We start from the raw sequence: 22,175 nt of genomic DNA, 5'->3' as shown, positions 1-22,175 counted from the left end.
GGTTTACAGAATAATTATCCATCTTTCCTGGGTTGATCTGCCTGAGCACTGAGGGTTAAGATGCAATTATCCCAAATATTCCTATAGAAGTTACAAAATAAGAACTCGCAATGAACTGCTTTTATCTCCACAGATCTGCATGGATGGCTAAGCTTCATTTTAGGTAGCCCTTGACTTACATCTACAGTTGAGATCAGAATTTCCATTGGTAAGCAAAGCAGTTGCTGACTGAGCTGCACCTGACTTTACCATCTTTTTTTGCCACTGTTGTAAATGACTGCAGCTGTTAAGAGAATCATGCAGTCATTAAACGAATCTGGCTTCCCAGACTTTGCATGTTGGAAGCTGGCTGGGAAGATCATAAATGGCAATCACATGATGCTGGAATGTTGCAAGTTGCAATTGTTGTAAGTACGTGCCAACTGCCCAAATTTTGATCAGGTGACCTTGGGGATGCTATGATAGTCATAAAATGATGACTAGTCATGAGTCACTTTTTTCAGTGCCATTGTAACTTCAAACATTCGCTAAATGAATAGTGATAAGTCAAGGACTACCTATGGTGAGGTTTTATAGTACTATCCTGCAAAGTGAAGACCTTCCTGTTATGGTTTGATTTTTGTCATTCCTCTTTGGTGGGAGCTAACAGTAAACAACAGTCTAATTAAAGAATCACCAAGAACATTCCCACCAATGCTGACAGGGTAAGCCACTAGTATATAAGAAGGGAGCAAGTGCTGATTCCTCTCTAGCACTGATGGGTAATGAAATGTCTGTAAGAAAACAACAAAGGTGAGAGACCACCGAGAACCCTGTAGTAAGATGGGGGTCTTCATCCAACATTTGTGGATTCAATTGTGATTAAGGCAAAACTTGGCTTAGCACAATGTCTGAATCTAGGTAGAATCTCTACTTCAGCTAATTTCATTATAATTCATTATAATAATTTCTGACAAGGATATGGAAGAGATGAGATCTAAATAGGACGCTAGGAAATTGTCTGACTTCTTAGCCAGTAATTTACATAATTTTGGGGTGAGAACCTTGAAAGAACAACAATATGCACAGTCACCCTTATTGATATTAAAGTAAAGCAGGTTCATGACAAATACATATTTATAGTATGATGGTATATAACAGCATTTCTTTGGCTGGAAATAATGGTATAGAACCTGAACACTAAATTGGAGAAGGCTATATTATATATTATTGATAGACATACTATATATACTGTATATACACGTACATTATTAAATAATAGTAGTCAGCCTTAATTTCTTTAGGTTTGATAGATCACTAATATACAAATAAGATTTTCCACTGGGAATAAATAGCTTTTCCTAATACTCAGGATCTCAGTAATTTCTCACAAGCAAAACCTCATGTGTACCTGGATCCAGTAGGAGTGAAATTTCTTTCTGCAGCAGGTTGTTCCAGGTCATCGAGCAATTCCACTGAAATATAGATCAACAGTTCCTATTAAGGATTTAAAGTTCAACCAGGAAGTATACTTAACCAGATGAGATAAGTTAAAAGTGAATACAGACATAGTAACAAGTAAACCTGCCAGGATTAAGTCATGATAGAAAATTAAGTAGCAACAAGCTATGAGATGTGCATGTTACATACCACAACAGGATTATATAATTTTACATGCAAGCATTATGTAAATAGAATATAGGTTGCAATAGTTTATTCTAAATTAACTCTCCTAAAACAATTTTGGCTTTGTTGTCAAAGAAGCTCATATTATACCATTCACATATTTGCAATAGCAGCTTGTTGTTTAAGATCTTCCAAATATGGCAAGTTCAGAAGAGTACCTTGGCACTTTTCAAGGTTTTGAGACAGATTAGAAATAGCAGAGAGGGAGGAACACAAGCAAATGTTCAGAAAAACTACATGCAGGTAATTTACAATTTTCAGATATATTCAAATAATATACAGTCTCAATATTTTTCCACATAAACTGGTTCTTACTTTATTAGCACAGAGAGGATTAAAATGGATAGGAAAAAAATGACTTCCAATGATCTCAGGACACTGCTCACTACTAATATTATGATCCATAATTAGAACATGGAACATAGAACATAGAATACCAGGATTGGAAGGGACCTTGGAGGTCTTGTAGTCCAACCCTTTGCTCAAGCAAGCAACCATTCCAGACCAATAGCTGTCTAGTCTCTTCTTGAAATCCTACCGGCTGACCTAAATAAGAAACAAAAGTCACTCTCCCACCTCCAGCTGCTGCACTCCAACAGCGAAACTGTTTTCATTCCTATGCCATCTAAAAAGAAAAGATACTCCCTTCCCTACCAGCTGAGTCCTGGGGCTTTGCATGTTTGACCTAGGCTACAAAATCCAAACCAGGATTTCCTTTTCAGGATCAGAAGCCAAAAGACAAAATGAAAGTTAAGACAAGAGTTCCATGTCATGTGAGAAATAGAAGATCTTAAGCAAAAAAAAAAAGAGAGAGAGCGAGCAAGAGCTTTACAGCAGTTTTAGAAACTATACAGGTTGTCCTTGACTTACAACAGTTCATTTAATGACAGTTTAAAGTTACAACAGCACTGTGTTTTTCATACTTACCATTTAAAGTTACGACAGTCATAAGTACCGGTATGTTTTTTGTACTTACGACTGTTGCCGCATTCCCCATGGTCCCATGGTCAAAATTCAGACACTTGGCAACTGACTAATATTTATGACAGTTGCAGTATCCTGTGAGTCATATGATCACCTTTTGTGACCTTCTGACAAGCAAAGTTAATGAAGAAGCCAGATTCGCTTAACAACTGCAGTGATTCGCTTAACAATTGTGGCAAGAAAAGTTATAAAATGGGGTGAAACTCACCTAACAATTCTTTTGCTTAGCAACAGAAATTTTGGGTTCAATTATGGTCGCAAGTTGAGGACTACCTGTAATGCAGTTAATTTTGAAAACAACACATAAAGGGTTTATGAAAATGCCCTTAGCATGCATTGTATTAGACCTAATTGCTTTGTTTGATAGGTTAGCTTTCAAATACTGTTCATCTGTGAACATTTTGCTTTAAAGGAAATGAAGATTAACTGGGTCTCAGTAAAGTTTAGAAATAATGTGTGTAAAATATTAGAATTTACCCAACAGGTCTTACTATAGACTTACAAAGTATTTTGTGAAAACTGAATGATTGTATCTATAGATTCCAATGGATCCAAAATATTTTATATGTAATTAAATTTATAAATAGAACCCAATTCAATAAAATCAAAGCAATAGAATTGCAATATTTCTTGATAAATAGTTTTATAGTAATTCATTTCATTGTTGTTTTCTAAGGCTTAAGATAAAAAAGATCTAATGAAAATATATTCAAAAATGTATTTAAAACTTATGTTATACTTCAGTCAGTATCAAAGACTATATGGTAAATATTGTCAGCTGGAAATTTGAGATTAAAAAAGACACTCCTAATTAATATGAGGTCCTGAAAACAGTTAACATTATATCAAATATCAAATATTTTCTGAATGTAATTGTAAAATATTCTCACCATTAATGATTTCATGGCCAAAGAACCTCTTTATTCCAGGTACATTCCTGCCATTTTCCAAATTCTTAACTGAAACAAACAAACAGAATAAGCATCATTCTGTTTAGATAAACAAAAAGTTTGGTTTAATACTAAAAGTTAGAACCAATTCTGAATTGGTTAGAATAAACCAATTCTAAGAAGAATAAAATATCTTTGAATCCTGTAATACAGTATAGTATTAGGATGTGAGAATACTAAGAAATAGTTATTTCTTCTATAAATAGTTATATATAGTTATTCAGAAATAATAAGTTTCCTTCCATGAACCTATTCTTAATTAATTATTCACTAATATTACTTTTGATAAAGCTGTTTTCTTCGCTAGCAATCTTTTATGCACCAAACCTAAAATATTACATATATTATAACAAAAAAATTATAAAAAATACATTAGTAAGGCTTTGGAATCAATATGTAGAAAAGAATAACTAAAATTATTAGGAGGCTAGAATAGTTACAATGTACTTTTAAGCTTAGAGCAAAGACTTGTATAGATGAGACAGAGATGAAGAAAATGAGGTCAAAAACAAGTTTTTCTCTCAAAATGGAGGGTCATCCATTGAAATTAAATATGAAGAGATTCTAGATCAGGGCTGTCAAACTTGCGGCCTGCAGCCCAGATGCATCACGTGTGGGCCACATCCACACCTGGTTTAGCGAAGGGGGGGAAAGTTGCAATATGTCACATTTATTTTATTTATTTATTTATTTTGTCACAACATCATACAAAAAGATTATATAGTATATACACATATAAACATATATAGGAAGAAGAAAAGAAGAACAATAGGACAGGAACGGTAGGCACGTTTGTGCGCTTATGCACGCCCCTTATGGTCCTCTTAGGAATGGGGTGAGGTCAATAGTAGAAAGTTTTTGGTTAAAGCTATTAGGATTATGGGAAGAGACCACAGAGTCAGGTAAAGTATTCCAAGCACTGATGATTCTGTTGCAGAAGTCATATTTTCTGCAATCTAGATTAAAGCGGTTTACATTAAGTTTAAATCTATTGGTTGCCCTTGTATTATTGCAATTAAAGCTGAAGTAGTCTTTGACAGGAAGGACATTACAATAGATGATTCTGTGAGTTAAACTTAGGTCTTGTCAAGGCGACGGAGTTCCAAGTTTTCTAAGCCTAGGATTTCAAGTCTGGTGGGATAAGGTATTTTGTTGTTTTCAGAGGAATGGAGAACTCTTCTTGTAAAATATTTCTGGACACGTTCAATTGTATTGATGTCAGAGATGTGGTGAGGGTTCCAAACAGGTGAGCTGTATTCTAGAATTGGTCTAGCAAATGTTTTATATGCTCTGGTTAGTAGTGTGGTGTTTTGGAAAAGAAGCTACAAAATTAGGTTTACAACTCTTAGAGCTTTTTGCTATGTAGTTGCAGTGGGCTTTGGCACTTAGATCATTTGACATGAAAACTCCAAGGTCTTTAACGGGATGGGGTCGTCTGTAAGGTAATGTCCATCTAGTATGTACTTAGTTTTAGAGTTCTTTTTCCTATATGTAAGACTGAGCATTTGCTGGTTGAAATTTGAGCTGCCAATTTTAGACCAAGCGGTTAGATGGTCAAGGTCGTTTTGAATGATAGAAGTGTTGTCTGTGGTGTTAAATAGTTTGACATCGTCAGCAAAGAGAACACAATTACTTGAGATATGGTCACAAAGATCATTAATGTATAGAATAAAGAGTGTTGGTCCAAGGACGCTGCCTTGAGGAACGCCACTCTTGACAGGAACAGGATTTGATGAATCAGTGACAATACTTTGTTGTTGTTGTTGTTGTTAGTTGCGAAGTTGTGTCTGACCCATCACGACCCCATGGACAATGTTCCTCCAGGTCTTCCTGTCCTCTACCATCCCTCGGAGTCCATTTAGGCTCACGTTGACTGCTTCAGTGACTCCATCCAACCACCTCATTCTCTCTCGTCCCGTTCTTCTTTTGCCCTCAATCATTCCCAGCATTAGGCTCTTCTTCAGTGAGAAGAGCTCTTCTCCTTCTCATTAGGTGGCCAAAGTATTTGAGTCAGTGACAATACTAGGAGACTGTAATAAGTTTCTAGAAGTTCATGAAACATATTTTGTTTGAACATGGATGGATTCTGCTACAAAAGATTAACAAAGCTAAGTTTTCAGCTTGGTGGTGTTTAAGATTGTCCCATATTTTAATTCCAACTCCCCTATTAGGAAGAATAAGCTTGATCATAATTTATCCAATTCTTTTGCTGATCATCCTATATCAAATGTTCATAAAAATTACAGCAAACAAATTATTAGGAAAAGAGAGGAATGTTGCTTTGCAACTATATCTGCCAAGAACTCACACCACAAGTATAAGAGCTTCGAGTACTGGAGTTATTCATTTCCTTCTCAAATTTCAGGTCTCTCTAGACTGAAGCTGTAATTCAGTCCAGCATTTCTGATTTTCACAGCCAATCCAGATATGAACTTTTAAACAAGTTTTAGAGAAAAATATTTGGAGCTTGATCTCTAAGGAAATAACATTAAATCAAATGTTCTGAAAAATGAGACCTAATGTTGGGAATTCAGTGATGGGGTGGGGAGATGTAATTTCAAATATATTTACATACTTTAGCTTTTTGATAATCTGTGACCAAACTATATTTTTATTCCACAAGACAATCCAGAATGATACCTTATTGTATAGAAATTAGTCATCTTGATAGAGAAAATACATCAAACCCCACTACAATTTTCAATATAAATGCACTAAATTTAAAAAGAGCAGCAATACCTCTGTTTAGAAAGATACACTGACTGGAATCCACATGTTGCAATATCCCCTGGAATATGCCACATTTCAATGTGATGTGTACAGCTTTCCCCAAAACACGGTGAAGAAAGTGGTAATCACAGCTAGGATCCATTATGGATTTTTTCCTCCAAGGAATCTGGCATTCAGTCTAAAAAAAACCCCACCAAATAAATATTTTGTTATTTATAGAAGTATATAAAAATACATTAAGTAGACTATAAAATTAAAACCTATTCTCCAACCAGTGATATATAGTTTAGTTACTTAGAATGAAATTATAAATTGCCTGGCTTCTAATCACAAGACCACATAATTAAACAATCATAGAAATGCAGACTAATAAGTGACCTGTAGAATGATCTTGCATATAAAATTCATTATAAAAATATAAAAATACTCAAATAAGTCATTAATGAATGAGACAACTGAAGTAAAAAATCTAGGTTCATATGATAATGATTATAGATCAAGGACAAGGAAGAAAACCAATTTGATTATTTAAGAAAAGCCTATGTCTTCAATTTTTAAGAAAAATTATGAGTTCATGGGCATGTGCTTTGTCTGAGCTACAAACAAACCAATATACAGGTATTCAATTTACAGCACTAGCACTTAAGACTTATATACCACTTCATAGTGCTTTACAGCCCTCTCTAAGCCGTTTACAGAGTTAGCATGTTGCCCCCAACAATTTGGGTCCTCATTTACCCACCTCAGAAGGATGGAAGGCTGAGTCAACCTTGAGTCTGGTGAGATTCAATCTCCCAAATTGCTGGCAGCCAGTGATCAGCAGAAGTAGCCTGTAATACTGCACTCTAACCACTGCGCCACCACTGCTCTTATAACTGCAATTGGGACTGGAAATCTAATTGTCTTGACTTACAACCGTAATAACTTACAATTGGATTTCCAATCTCAAATTCTTTTCCTTATCCCTGTTGAAAAGACTAGTTTAAATATTAAGAAACAACATACAGTATATCAGCAATCTACTTCTTCAAAACAAGTGTTGATAGCTGTTTAATAATTCTTTTATGTCTCACTGGTGTTATTTTGCTTCTGGGTCCAATTAAAGGTGTTGATTATCACCTTTAAAGGTCTCCATGGCATAAGACAGGTTACCTGAGGAACTGTCTTACCCCAATTACATTGACCTATCCCACTTGGTGAGGAAGCGAGGATATATTATGGACCCTATTGATTAAAGAATTTCAATTGACAGAGCCTAGGAAGAGAGCCGTCTCTATCACTGTCCCTGCCTATGTAACATCTTGCCCTCAGAGGTGAGGTTGGACCCCACTCTTTTGACCTTCTGGAAGAACATGAAGACCTGGCTCTGCCAATTGGCATAGGAAATGAGAGTGGCATGCAATCCAGGCGTGGGTGGGTGGGTGGGGTGGTTAGTGGCTTGAGAATGCTTCCTCTGTCTTTTAATTCATCTTTGTAACTCTGTTTTTATTCTGTTTTTCACTGTTTTAATTTTGCTTTTAATTATGTCTTTTTAAAATGGTTTTATGGTTTGCATTTGTAAACTGTCCAGTCATTTGAATTATGAGATGAGCAGTGTTTAAATTTCATAAATGAATGTGGAATACAGTAGAAATAACAGAGACATAGTGTATGTTTGTGTGTGTGAGAGAGAGGGAGGGAGAAAGAGGGAGGGAGGGAGAGAGAGTGCCCAGTCTGTAAAGACACTATGGTTTATAAATTAATCTACTCTTTCTTACTGGGGTAGAGAACTATCAGCACATGGACTAAGTCCAGTTCACTGCCCAAATTCATTTACTTATAAATATTCCTTTTATGTTGATATCCCAAGGAGAAAACTAGCCTTGACAGTGCCAAATAGCTTCTGGCAGTGTTGCCTTATTATTGGCTCTCAATATGGACAAAGTAGGCAGCAGAATCCTCCTCTTCTTTCTCAGTGTGCATCTCCCTGTTTGCTTTCCTACTGCTTTGCTTGTCTTCATTTTTTACTATTATGTGCTGCATCTAGTTTTGTATTCTGTGAATCAGAAGCAACCTAAGTAGATATTGTTACTCTAGTCTAGATTATTTATAGAATGTACATACATATTGCTTATAGACTATCCAGTAATATACTGTACTGTTATAGACAGACAATATACTGTAATATACTATAAACAATACACACCCACACCCACACCCACACACCTCTCTATTTTGTTTATAGACTTATTTTATTCTATACTGCTTATTCAGGGAAACAAAATATGGTTGTTTCTCATATCTATATAAGGTAAAATGAAAATCAGACATTCATCACCTCTGCAGCTGAAGAAATGGTGAAGAGATTGTCATGCAATGTCTCTCTCATTTGTTGTTGAAGATACGAATTCTATTATTTACACTGCCCCGTCCTCTTTGGTTCCAGAAAAGACCTTGTGGTCTTCCTCTGGTGCCTTGTTTTTTTCCCCAGAGTTTCCTGTATGGCAATCAGCTGCTTCATAGCTTTCTTTTCAAGTTTAACACTAAATATTACAAATTGAGAATATGAATTCATATTTTCCAGAAATTCACTAGTATTATATATTTAAAACCCACAGATATAGGATTTAAGAACAGCACAACTTTCAAGGCTCAAGTTGGCCCACAGCACTTATGAAGACTCAAGTCTAAAGTTGATAAATAATATAACTAAGTATGACTCACTTTTACAATTGTGTTTAGTTTTCTTTTTAAGTTCATGGTGCTTTAAAGTTCCAAGTAAACAACAACGTATAAAAGTTATTATATATATTGCTTTCTTTGGCAAACTGTAATTATATAATTTGATGTTGATTAGTAAAACATGTTTTCCCCTTCATTTAAAGCTACTAATAAAATATCTAAAAGATAAAAAAGTAAAATTATCGCAACTATGTTACCAGAGAAAATTTGAGTATATCTTTAAAATGAAGAGATAAATCATCTATAGAAACTCAGACCAAGCCTCCCCACTTAACGGAATTAAACATTTAGGTAATGGTATCACATCCAAGCCCAAGGCTGTGTGCTCTCCCCACTTCTCTTTTCTCTGTATACCAATGATTGCATCTCTAACGATCCATCTGTTAAACTACTGAAGTTCACAGATGACACAACAGTGATCGGTCTCATTCGAGACAATGATGAATCTGCATACAGACGGGAGGTTGAGCGACTAGCCTCGTGGTGTGACCAGAACAATCTGGAATTGAACACACTCAAAACTGTAGAAATGGTGGTAGACTTTAGGAGAAACCCTTCCATACTTCCACCTCTCACAATACTAGACAACACAGTATCAACAGTAGAAACCTTCAAATTTCTAGATTCTACCATATCACAAGATCTAAAATGGACAGCTAACATCAAAAACATCATCAAAAAAGGACAACAAAGAATGTTCTTTCTGCGCCAACTCAGAAAGCTCAAACTGTCCAAGGAGCTGCTGATCCAGTTCTACAGAGGAATTACTGAGTCTGTCATTTGCACCTCTATAACTGTCTGGTTTGGTTCTGCAACAAGACAGACACAGACTTCAGAGAATAATTAGAACTGCAGAAAAAATAATTGTTACCAACCTGCCTTCCATTGAGGACCTGTATACTGCACGAATAAAAAAGAGGGCTGTGAAAATACTTACGATATGTCATATCCTGGACATAAACTGTTTCAACTCCTACCCTCAAAACAATGCTATAGAACACTGCACACCAGTACAACTAGACAAAAGAACAATTTTTTCCCGAACGCCATCACTCTGCTAAACAAATAATTCCCTCAACACTGTCAAACTATTTACTAAATCTGCACTATTTAATAATGACTATTTAATCTTCTCATCATTCCCATCACCAATCTCCTTCCACTTATGACTGTAACTTTGTTGCTTGTATCCTTACGATTTATGCTGTAATTGTTTCCTGATTGCTTAATTGTAGCCTATGACTATCAAGTGTTGTATCATTAAGTGTTAAATTTGTATCTATGACTATCATTAAGTGTTGCAAGTGTTGCACCTTGATGAAGTATATTTTATGTACAATGAGAGCATATGTACCAAGACAAATTTATTTTTATTTATTTATTTATTTATTTGTCACAACAGTATATATAAGCATAAGCATGAAATAACTATACAATATATAAGCATATATATAAGCATAAGTATGTAATAACTTTATTAATTGGATATAATGAAAGGAAACAATAGGACAAGAACGGTAGGCATGCTTGTGCTCTTATGCACGCCCCTTACAGACCTCTTAGGAATGGGGTGAGGTCAATAGTAGACAGTTTTTGGTTAAAGCTTTGGGGATTTTGGGAAGAGACCACAGAGTCAGGTAGTGTATTCCAAGTATTAACAACTCTGTTACTGAAGTCATATTTTCTGCAATCAAGATTGGAGCAGTTAACATTAAGCTTAAATCTATTGTGTGCTCGTGTATTGTTGCAATTGAAGCTGAAGTAGTCTTCAGCAGGAAGGACATTGTAATAGATGATTCTATGAATTAAACTCAGGTCATGTTAAAGGTGGTGGAGTTCTAAGTTTTCTAAACCCAGGATTTCAAGTCTGGTGGTATAAGATATTTTGTTGTTTTCAGAGGAGCGGAGAACTCTTCTTGTAAAATATTTCTGGATGCGTTCAATTGTATTAATGTCAGAGATGTGGTATGGGTTCCAGACAGGTGAGCTGTATTCAAGAATAGGTCTAGCAAATGTTTTGTATGCTCTGGTTAGTAGAATTTTTGGAAAAGAAGCTACGCAAAATTAGGTTTACAACTCTTAGAGCCTTTTTTGCTATGTAGTTGCAGTGGGCTTTGGCACTTAGATCATTTGATATGAAAACTCCAAGGTCTTTAACAGGGTGGGGTCATCTGTAAGGTAATATCCATCGAGCTTGTATTTAGTGTTTAGCTTCTTTTTTCCAATGTGTAAGACAGAGCATTTGCTGTCCAAATTGTGATTTGTGTCCAATCACACTTGGCCAGTAAAAAATTCTATTCTATTCTATTCTATTCTATTCTATTCTATTCTATTCTATTCTATTCTATTCTATTCTATTACCATGAAAAGCAGCATCATGATTATCTCTGAATTTTGCAACGTAATTAGATCTTTCCTCTAGATTTTAAAACTTACATATACATGCATAGCATCTAATTCAACCAGTGTAGCTAGTTTCTTGATCCCTCAGGCAGGCCTGAAAGATAGTTTATGGATGGTCTATTTTTCTTTTTTTGAAAGGTTGCCATTCCATTTAAACCAGTTCTGTAAACAATGAGAAACCAACTTTCAAATCAAGAAGTTGTTGATTTTCCAGTGTTTTCTTTTGACTTAAAAACCTGGTCAATTTATATGGTAATTTTTTTGGATACAACTACTGCTCTGAAACTACAAAATAAAACAGTAAAAAATTTAAAGACACCGAAAAACACAAAATATACTGTAGATCTTTATACAATAAAGCTGAGCTACAAGAGTACAAGTCTCTCATCTGGACACTATATATATATATATAAAAATTTATTCATGTATGTATACTTTGTGTGTGTGTGTGTGTGTGTGTGTGTGTGTGTGTGTGTGTGTGTATTGTACATATATACTATAAAACCAAAACAAAATAATAAATAAAACAAAAAGTAGGATATTTTATCAAATCAGTAATAGTTAAGTCACTACAAAAGATACATCTAACTTACTTAGATGTTTTGTATCTAACATATAAAATGAATAAAAACAGATTCATGTAGGCAAAGCTTTCAAATGTGTATAAAAGTAAGCCATGTAGAAGGATCCCTAGATCCTTAACATGGTACATAAAGTACTATTGTTAAGTATATTTTGTCAGAAGACAGTCCTATTAATGGAAGTTACTACTTAACGCAGACATTTCTAAAACTTCCTGGGAGGAAAATACAGATTTTTTTAAAAATACCATGTCTGCTATTCCATTTATTGTATTTTACATTTCATACAAGATGAAATAGTAATTCTAAAAGACAAGTAAATTATCTAAGAACTTAATTAAAAAAATAGGCATTGGTCCTAAATTCTAAAACTCATTCCACGGAACCTACAATTCCGTCTTTCTAACAGTAGAGAACATATGTAACACAAGTTTGAACTGTTAAATTCTGGATGTTTTTTCAAGTTTTTTTTAAATTTGCATTTATATCCCGCCCTTCTCCGAAGACTCAGGGCGGCTTACACTATGTCAAGCAATAGTCTTCATCCATTTGTATATTATATACAAAGTCAACTTATTGCCCCCAACAATCTGGGTCCTCATTTTACCTACCTTATAAAGGATGGAAGGCTGAGTCAACCTTGGGCCTAGTGGGGCTTGAACCTGCAGTAATTGCAAGCAGCTGCTGTTAATAACAGACTGTCTTACCAGTCTGAGCCACAGAGGCTTTGGCTGTTTTCCCATAGATGGTTCATTACTGAGCTAGGTAACATCATTAGGACATGGGGAAATAATCTTGCTGGTTGGTTATACTGTATATTGTTTATCAGCAAATTTGTTACAAATATATTGTTTATCAGCAAAATACTGTATATTGTAGTTTATCAGCAAATTTCACTCTCCCATGCCCTGATGTTACTTAACCTGCTAAAAAAATCTGCAAGAAAACAACCTAATTTAGAGAATACCAAGAAACCAACAGTTTAGTGTTCATTCAAAACCTTTCCTTTCAGAGATTCATATCCTCAACTCTTAAAGCTACAGAGCTGAGTTGATTTTTTCAACTCATTCTCATGCACACACTGAATTGAAATATCATACTTTGGTTTTAGCATGGTAGTTCATAAAACAGGATTTATTGCTTACCATATTCAGAACTCAGTTACTTGTGGTATATTTCACAAATCATTTAAGACTTAATTTAATATATAAACCTTGCCATATATGCATTCATATCATCTAGCCACAGCTCAAGGAAAACAGATTTTTTTTTTATTGGCCAAGTGTGATTGGACACACAAGGAATTTGTCTTGGTGCATATGCTCTCAGTGTACATAAAGAAAAGATACGTTCATCAAGGTACAACATTTACAACACAATTGATGATCAATATATCAATATAAATCATAAGGATTGCCAGCAACAAGTTATAGTCATACAGTCATAAGTGGAAAGAGATTGGTGATGGGATTTTTCCTGTTTTTCTTGCCATCTTACTCATTTGTTCTCCTAAATGGTGAGGGTTTCATTTCTGATCACATTTGTTTTTTCTTCTCCTTTTCCTACCCATCATGGTAAATTGTCTTCAATCCACTCCCAGCCTGTCTGCTTAGTGTTTCCACATCCTTAAATCACACAAAACTCTACCAGTTTTCCTGCTACCAGGCCAGAGCTCAAACTAAAACCCCCCACTTTACCAGATAAACCCTGCATCCTGTTTCAAAAGGAAAAAGAACATTGATTTATGGCCACAATTGAGCCCAGAAATTCTGTTGCTAAGCAAGAGAGTTAAGTGAGTTTTGCCCCATTATACAACCTTTCTTGCCACAGTTAAGTGAATCACTGCAGTTGTTAAGTTAGTAACACGGTTAAGTGATTCTGGTTTCCCCATTGCTTGTCAGAAGGGCATAAAAGATGATCATATGATCCCAGGACACTGCAGCCATCATAAATATGAGTCAGTTGCCAAGATCACGTGACAATAGGGATGCCCCAACAATCGTAAAGTGTGAAAAATGGTCATAAGTCACTTTTTTCACTGCTGTTGTAACGTCGAGGAGTCACTAAACAAACTGTTGCAAGTGGAGGACTACTTGCATTGAATAGCACTTCTAAGAATACTGCTGAGGCAAATGACATCCATTGTAATAAACATGTGTTAATTGCACAGACAAGTCCTCACAGCTTGCTTGGAAAAATTTCTAAAATCTTCACCTTCTTCCTAGGAGAGAGGGAGGCTGACCCAGAGTGTCCCAGCTGTCTTTATGCCACTGGCAGACCTAGAACTCATAGTCTCCCAGTTATTAGCCTGATGCCTTAACCACTACAACCAGCTGGCTTTCAATAAAGGTTGCCAAAGACCCATATTTATTTATTTTTTAATTCTCCCTACCATCTCTATACGTCTAAATTAAACACACTAATCTTGATGTTAGCATTTCAGGGACCAACATCATATGTATTGCCTACTCCCATCTTCTATTATATTTGTGACTGCTAAGATTAGAGTCACCTTTCAGCATTAAATGCTGTGGCCCAGCCTAGACAAAATAGAAAGAGCTTCTATTTTCCTCTACACAGGAACTAAGAAAAGGCCTCACACATTCTTCTGGAAACTGGTTTGAAAGAGCTGTTCCTCACTCAGATGAATCCCACTGCAACTACATCGCAAAAAAGGCTTTAAGAATTGTAAACCTAATCTTGCGTAGCTTCTTCTCCAGAAACACTACACTACTAACCAGAGCATATAAAACATTTGCTAGTCCAATTCTTGAATACAGCTCGCCTATCTGGAACCCATACCTCATTTCAGACATTAATACAATTGAACATGTCCAGAAATATTTTACAAGAAGAGTTCTCCACTCCTCTGAATACAACAAAATACCTTATGCCACCAGACTTGAAATCCTGGGTTTAGAAAACTTAGAACTCCACCGCCTTCAACATGACCTGAGTTTAATTCATAGAATCATCTATTACAATGTCCTTCCTGCTGAAGACTACTTCAGCTTCAATTGCAACAATACACGAGCACACAGTAGAATTAAGCTTAATGTTAACCGCTCCAATCTTGACTGCAGAAAATATGACTTCAGTAACAGAGTTGTTAATACTTGGAATACACTACCAGACTCTGTGGTCTCTTCCCAAAATCCCCAAAGCTTTAACCAAAAACTGTCTACTATTGACCTCACCCCATTCCTAAGAGGTCTGTAAGGGGCATGCATAAGAGCACAAGCGTGCCTACCGTTCCTGTCCTAATGTTTCCTTTCATTATATTCAATTAATATAGTTATTACATACTTATGCTTATATATGGATGCTTATATATCGTATAGTTATTTCATGCTTATGCTTATATATACTGTTGTGACAAATAAATAAATAAATAAAGATTGTGAAAGGAAAAGGCAAAAGAAGAGAAAGAATCTAGAAATACCTGGGGGTGGGGAGGGCAGTGGTTATCAAGACTAGTATAGCCACTCTTATTAAAGCTGAAAGTAATTCCCCCTAAACATTTAACAAGGATCAGACAATCCTTTGTAGGAAAACGGTTAGCCTGCTTTTTTAGAAAGCAAATTCATCTAGGACATAAATTACACCACCAAAGCTGATTTTTTTTTTCTTCATGCCCGGAGGACTCCTCCATCCATTCATCAATTAATCGGATCTCAAGCCATTGTGGAGACTATGTGGACATATGTGGACAAGCCACAGCTCTCAGGAGTCTTGCGTCTCACCGGTTGAGATATACTGCATTTTTTGCTGGCAGCAGATAGGCAGCCGGAGTAAAGCGGGCAACTATAAAAACGCTTTAAGAGCCCGCAACTACAATCCTCACAATACTGTATCCTGTACTGTAAGGAGGAGGACACAGTAATTTAAAAAAAAACACGCATGTCACCACGTTAGGAGCCAAGGAAAGCCCCCAATTCAATCGCTTAAAGGGGTCAAAGCCAACTTGACCTATAAGGGAAGTATAACCGGCGCTGTGCTCCGCACTCCGTACTTTTCGGGGACAAGGGTGAGAGAAACGCCCGCCCGATGACGCCAGAACGGATCTCGAGGGCGAGACAGATAACGACCCGAAATGCGAGTGGCTCCCTCTGCGCAGAAGCAACGACAGAGGGGCGGGGCGGGAAGTGGGCGGGGAACTTCGGGATGATAAAGTGGAGGGGAGGGGGCGTCGCGCGTTCCTGTCAGTTGCATCGCCGGGAGCTCGCGCGACGTCCGCGCAGCTGATTGGTTCCAGCGCCGGCTCTAGGCCAAGGGACTGGAGCTCTCCTTTTGACGGTTCGTGAAGCGGCTGCGATGGGCTCTCGGGCTTCTACGCTGCTTAGGGACGAGGAGATCGAGGAGATCAAGAAGGAGACGGGCTGTGAGTACCGATGAGAAATAATTTAGCAGCGGCGGCGGCAGATGCAGAGCGCTGACCTTCGCCTTTGGGATTCTGGCCGGGCGAATTTCCTTTCCTTCGTTGGCTGAATCGCTTTCATTGCCCCGGCACGAACGAGGCAAACGACCCCTTCCGCGTTTTCGTCTCCTCGGACGATGGAGGGGCCGGATTGAGCGAAGTGGCGCTGTGATTTCTCCCGGTCATGCCCATCACTCGGCTCGAAGCCCTTCCCCGGGTGTCGGGTCACCTTGGGCTAATTGCGGGACCACCCAGCTGTCTCCCCCGCTCCCTAGCCTGCCCGCTTTGCTCAACGAGGGTCGGTATCGGTCGTCTGAGTCGGCGCGACCTAGAGCATCCCCCCCCCCCAAAAAAAAGCCTGGCTCATGGAAGAACGAAGTGTCTTAGTATGCCTTAGATCCGGTCACAGGACACCGAGAGAGCTTGGCGTTTGGGGGAAACGGTTCTATTTTACAACATTTGGGAGAAGGCTAGATATCTGGTCGCGTTAAAATACCTCCCCGGTCTTTGAGTCGGCAGAAAAGCTATGTCGGCAGGGAATTTATTTATTTTTATTTTATTTATTTTATTTATTTATTTGTTCACACTTTTATACCGCCCTATCTCCCCAGGGACTCAGGGCGGTTTACAGCCATATAAAACACATATATATACAGAATAAAACACCAATTTAAAAAACTTATTACATAAGGCCGAATATTTAAAATAGGAATATAAATAATAAAACCCCATTAAAACCCGATTTAAAATTTAAAACATTTAAAAATTCTAGTCCAGTCCTGCGCAAATAAATAGATGTGTCTTAAGCTCTATTTCTTAAGCTTTATTTATTTGTCAATCATATATAAAATATATAAAAGTATAAACATAATTTGGATACATGAAAAGAGTAAGTAAAAAAGGAATATTTATTTATTTATTCATATTTTTATACCGCCCTATCTCCCTAGGGACTCAATATTAGGACAAGGACGGTAGACACGCAGGTGAGCTTATGCACGCCCCTTGCAGACCTCTTAGGAATGGGGTGAGGTCAACAGTAGCCAGTTTAAGCTTAAAAGTTTTGGGGGTTTGGGGAAGAAACCACAGAGTCAGGTAGTGCATTCCAGGCATGGAATGTCAAAACAGTGCAAAACAGCCACTCTGTTGCTGAAGTCATATTTTCTGCAATCAAGTTTAGAGCGGTTTACGTTTGTATGTATTATTTGCTCTGATGGTCATTTTCCTAGTTTGCTTCAGGCTAGGTAAGGTAGGGCCTCCTGAATGGGACTGTCTTGTCCATTTTAATGTAGAACAAGTTAAGAAAACCAGTTGGTGGATTCCTCTTGCTTCATTTCCTGCTTTATTAAGTGCCTGCCTGTGGGGAAAAACAATTGCTGGGCACTTTCCTTAATAGGGAGCGGAGCAGGATTGTGCAAATGTAGGTGGGGGCTTTAAAAGGTGAATTTCACACCTATTCAGTTGCCCAACTACCAGGTCCTAGGCATGGGAATATTTTGAACCTGTGTAAAGTTTCAGTCAAATCAATTCTAAAGATAAGACTTGAAAAGAGGATACTACACCTGTCTCCAAAAATAGCTGAGCTGGCATGTCACAGGTGCGGAGGGATAGGCTCACAGCAAAACAGGAGGGAATTCATCTGATGCTCCTGGCTCAGAGCAATCTCTCTTCTTGCCTGCGGCTTGTTCTCAGACAATTTCTAAAGATGGGCTCCTGAAAGATCAAGCCAAGAGATCAGAGACAGGGCAGGTGGAGGCATAAGAATGAAAGAATTAGCATAAGAAGGAATTGGAACTGTTGTAAATTTGGAAAGGTTGTAAATTTGGAAATTGTGTGAGGAGGACCCGGAAGCCAAGGACAAATTGAAATGAAAAAAAAAAAAAGTATCATGAGTAAAGAAAAATGTCCTGTATAAAAGTGCTGTGGTGATTTTGTAAATTGAACATTTCCAGCAACTTAAAGTGGGCAGAACAGGAAGATAGGAATGGCCAATGAGAACATCAATATCCGGCAATCTCCAAGCAATGCCTCTTTTTCCTCTTCCGTAAATCCAATCTGTCTGTGATTGTTTTGGATTTTTGGGCTTGGTTCCAGCAATGGAAGGAAAACGGGCTTCCTATCCCAGAGCAAATAAGGGAAAGATCTGATGCAAGCTAAAAGAATGCTGCAGCACGTTGCTATCACAATGCTTCCATGTTCTTTTTGCCTTCTGATGTGAGGAGTCTGGAACTTGGAAGGAGTTGGCTGCCAGACATTTCCACTCATTCAATCCTCCCCATATGAAAGTTGTGGTGATAAAACAACAACAAAGTTGTGATTAAAATGACTTTGTGTGCAACACAGACATTGTGTTCTCTCAAAGGGAATGCAAATTCTGTTTTGTAAACACAGGTCTAATTTTTTTTAAGAGGATTACATTAGTGTATATAAGGATCTTGTGTGAGAGCCCACAAATGTTTGGAAAGAATCTGTCACATGTACAGATGCCTCTACAGAAGTCAGATATCCAGTCTCTTGGCAAGCCAAAATAAAATTAGGAGACAGGATAAAGGAAAGGAGGCAAAGTTACAGCAGGCTTAGATAACTCATAAGAGCTGGGCAGATCTTACCTTTAACAAAATTGTCCAAGCACATTGTCACTGAAGTTTTCCATGTAGTGGGTATGTCTAGTATGTCTAGTTTAATGAAAAGGTATGTCTAGTTTAATGAAAAGAAGGGCTAGGGGAGACATGATAGCAGTGTTCCACTATCTCAGGGGTTGCCACAAAGAAGAGGAAGTCAAGCTATTTTCCAAAGCACCTGAGGGTAGAACAAAAAGCAATGGGCGGAAACTAATCAAGGAGAGAAGCAACTTAGAACTAAGAAGAAATTTCCTGACAGTTAGAACAATTAATCAGTGAAACAACTTGCCTGCAGAAGTTGTAAATGCTCCAACACTGGAAGTTTTTAAGAAGAGGTTGGATAACCATTTGTCTGAAGTGGTGTAGGGTTTCCTGCCTAAGCAGGGGGTTGGACTAGAAGGCCTCCAAGGTCCCTTCCAACTCTGTTATTCTATTCTAGTGCCCATAGCAAAAAACTTAAAAAGCTACATTTGGAATATAAAACGCACCCAAATTTTCAGCCTCTTTTAGGGGGGTGGGAAATGTGTCTTATACTCTGAAAAATATGGTATATTTTAGTCATACAACAATATATTAATCTTACATATTCTTTCATTTCTATTTCTCCTCCATAGAATTAGATCTATTACTTTAGTCTAGGAATATCTGTTTTTATATATGTAAAATGCATGCATGCTATTGGCATGTTATTTATAAATAGTATACTTTATCCTTGATATGTCCTATTTTATCCTTGATAAAGCACAATTAGCGTGTGTGTATATATATATATATAAATAAAATTGGAATTTTTGCTTCTTTCCATCCTCCCCTAATTTAATATGCTGTACCTTTAACCTAAAATATGCTGCAGCCTTTATCTCGTAAAGATGAACAACCCGATAACATTGTAATTTCCTTTTTATAGTTAAGGAATTAAAGCTAAAAGAGCAAGTTGCCTCGGGCCTCCTAGTAGTTTTGTGGAAAAGTTGGGTTCTAATATGGATTGTCTGTTCTCAAAAAGAGGGGTTTATTAGGCAATGCCATCTTATAATAGAGGAAAGACGAGTTATATAGTTTGAAGTTACTTGCAAATGTTCAATGTTTTCTGCATGTGTGTGTGTGTTTGGTTTGACACAGTTTTATGTTAGAGGAGCCAATCGAGCACTTTTTTTTTTTTTTTTTTGTTTACATTTATACCCCGCCCTTCTCCGAAGACTCAGGGCGGCTTACAGTGTATAAGGCAATAGTCTCATTCTATTTGTATATTTTTACAAAGTCAACTTATTGCCCCCCCAACAATCTGGGTCCTCATTTTACCTACCTTATAAAGGATGGAAGGCTGAGTCAACCTTGGGCCGGGCTCGAACCTGCAGTAATTGCAGGCTACTGTGTTCTTAATAAGCCTTAATAACAGGCTTTTACCAGCGTGAGCTATTGTAAGAACTGCCATACTGAATTAGACGAAGGTGTTTTTAATACAGATTTTTATTCCAACTATTAGTTCTAACTTGAGACCTAAAATTTGTGTTCCTCAGTAGTTGAAGTCTCTTAATAATTAAGTGAAATACTACCTTGGTTATTAAATATCAATGATGACAGCTAACTTAGTCAGGGTAGTAGTATAGGGTTGCTTTGTCATAAAATATTAGAACTCAAAACAATGATTTATAAGTCGGTAGTGTCCTTATATAATAAAGACTGATACCAGCCTCTGTGCTGAGGTGTATAAATGGAAAATTCTCTGTTACTGTGCTTACAATATCAAAAAGAGAATCAATAAGTAACATTTTGGTGTTTTTGGAGTGGATCAGTGGTGGGTTGCTCCTGGTTCAGGCGAACCGGTAGTGGCGGCGGCGGGAGGCTCCGCCCACATGCCCAGACATCATCAAAAACGCTCTGTGCATGCGCAGAAGTGCCGCATACTACCGATAGCGAACCGGTAGTACTGGCATTTGAAACACACTACTGAAGTGGATGTATCTGTTGCTTAATTGATAATGGGGTAGGTTAGGAGTAATATTTTCAGGGGTTTCCCTATGGAGTCAGTTTGTATTTGCAGCTGTTTCAGTGTTGATCTTTTTTCAGAACAGCTAATTAGACTTTACTTTTTCATTTTTTTAGTCTTAATTCCTGCTTCACCTGCTCACACAAACTATTCTCCTCCTCCTTAACACTGCTCTCAGAGACCTATTGCAATAGGAGTCCTTGGGATAAAGAATGCTAAATAATCTCATTATGGTACAAAAGTTCACAGCAGACAATTCAATTTTCTCAATTAAGATGCTGAACTTCCTGGTTGTGCAGGTGATAAGTCTATAAACGATTGACTGCTTGTGTACTTTATATCTCTTTTCTCCAGTTCTTAACTACAGCAAATGTTAGAGTAATCCTTGGAAACTATTTAGTATATGTCGGTGTAAAAAACCTACTTATCATGTACTAAATTTAAATTTAAATGTACTGATTTAATACATTATCATGTACTAAATCAGTACAGATAAATTAACAGTAGGCTAAATCAGTACAAATAAATTAACAGCAGACTAGGAACACTGTGAACTTGGATTTTTAGAAGATTTTGCAAAGTCTCATAAAAAGATGCGACACATTTGGTTGTTATGCAATAAAAGATCCAACTCATGATTGACTTATTATTTCTTCATTTTAATTTTTAAATGATGTTAGTGTTTTTCACTACAACAGAAAATGATCAAGAAACTTTAGGAGCTGGGATTGTAGTCTTTTCATTAACAGTCTGAAACTAGGGACTGGATAAGTAATACCAAAATACAGGTAAGGGATCTTGGCATAATGGTTGATCATTGACTACTTGACCAGTGTTATTACATAAAAAACCCTAATTCTATATTCAAGGGCACGAGGAAAGAAGTTTTCTACATTATGAGATCCAAGGTTAAAGATTATGGCTCAGGACAGGAGTTCACACAGTGCTGACAGAGTGATTATTATGGTGATAAAATTGGAGGAAGGAATATCTTTTTGTTTAGTGGCTGAGGGCACCAGGCTAAAAACCAGGAAATTGTGAGTTCTAATCCCATTTTAGTTATGAAGTCTGGCTGGGAGACTTTGAAGCAGTCACTTTCTCTCTCAGCTCAACACA

At 37.1% G+C, this 22,175-nt stretch overlaps 2 protein-coding genes across 6 annotated transcripts in view; one reads left to right on the top strand and one right to left on the bottom strand.

The window, feature by feature from the left end:
• Positions 1-16,712, bottom strand: part of EXD1 (exonuclease 3'-5' domain containing 1) — a 28,708-nt gene extending 11,996 nt beyond the window's left edge. For 2 of the 5 annotated variants that reach the window (XM_058162062.1, XM_058162066.1), the window contains exons 1-3: positions 6,339-7,684; positions 3,540-3,608; positions 1,391-1,454 (exon numbers count right to left, since the gene is read on the bottom strand). In XM_058162062.1, coding sequence (XP_058018045.1) covers positions 1,391-1,454; positions 3,540-3,608; positions 6,339-6,471 — 266 coding nt within the window. In that variant the 5' untranslated portion in view covers positions 6,472-7,684. Of the gene's footprint in view, positions 1-1,390; positions 1,455-3,539; positions 3,609-6,338; positions 7,685-16,003; positions 16,139-16,471 lie in introns of those variants that run through there. The other 3 variants (XM_058162064.1, XM_058162063.1, XM_058162065.1) reach the window with 3 other exon arrangements.
• CHP1 (calcineurin like EF-hand protein 1) overlaps positions 16,223-22,175 on the top strand; it is a 30,054-nt gene continuing 24,101 nt past the window's right edge. The window contains exon 1 of the mRNA XM_058162068.1: positions 16,223-16,415. Within this exon, the coding sequence (XP_058018051.1) occupies positions 16,349-16,415 (67 nt within the window). The 5' untranslated portion in view covers positions 16,223-16,348. The remainder of the gene's footprint in view (positions 16,416-22,175) is intronic.

This window comes from Ahaetulla prasina, chromosome 1, assembly GCF_028640845.1.
Source record: "Ahaetulla prasina isolate Xishuangbanna chromosome 1, ASM2864084v1, whole genome shotgun sequence".
In the NCBI taxonomy this organism is placed as follows: Eukaryota; Metazoa; Chordata; class Lepidosauria; order Squamata; family Colubridae; genus Ahaetulla; species Ahaetulla prasina.
Note: the sequence above shows the minus strand (reverse complement) of the source record. Positions and strands in the feature narration are given on the sequence as shown.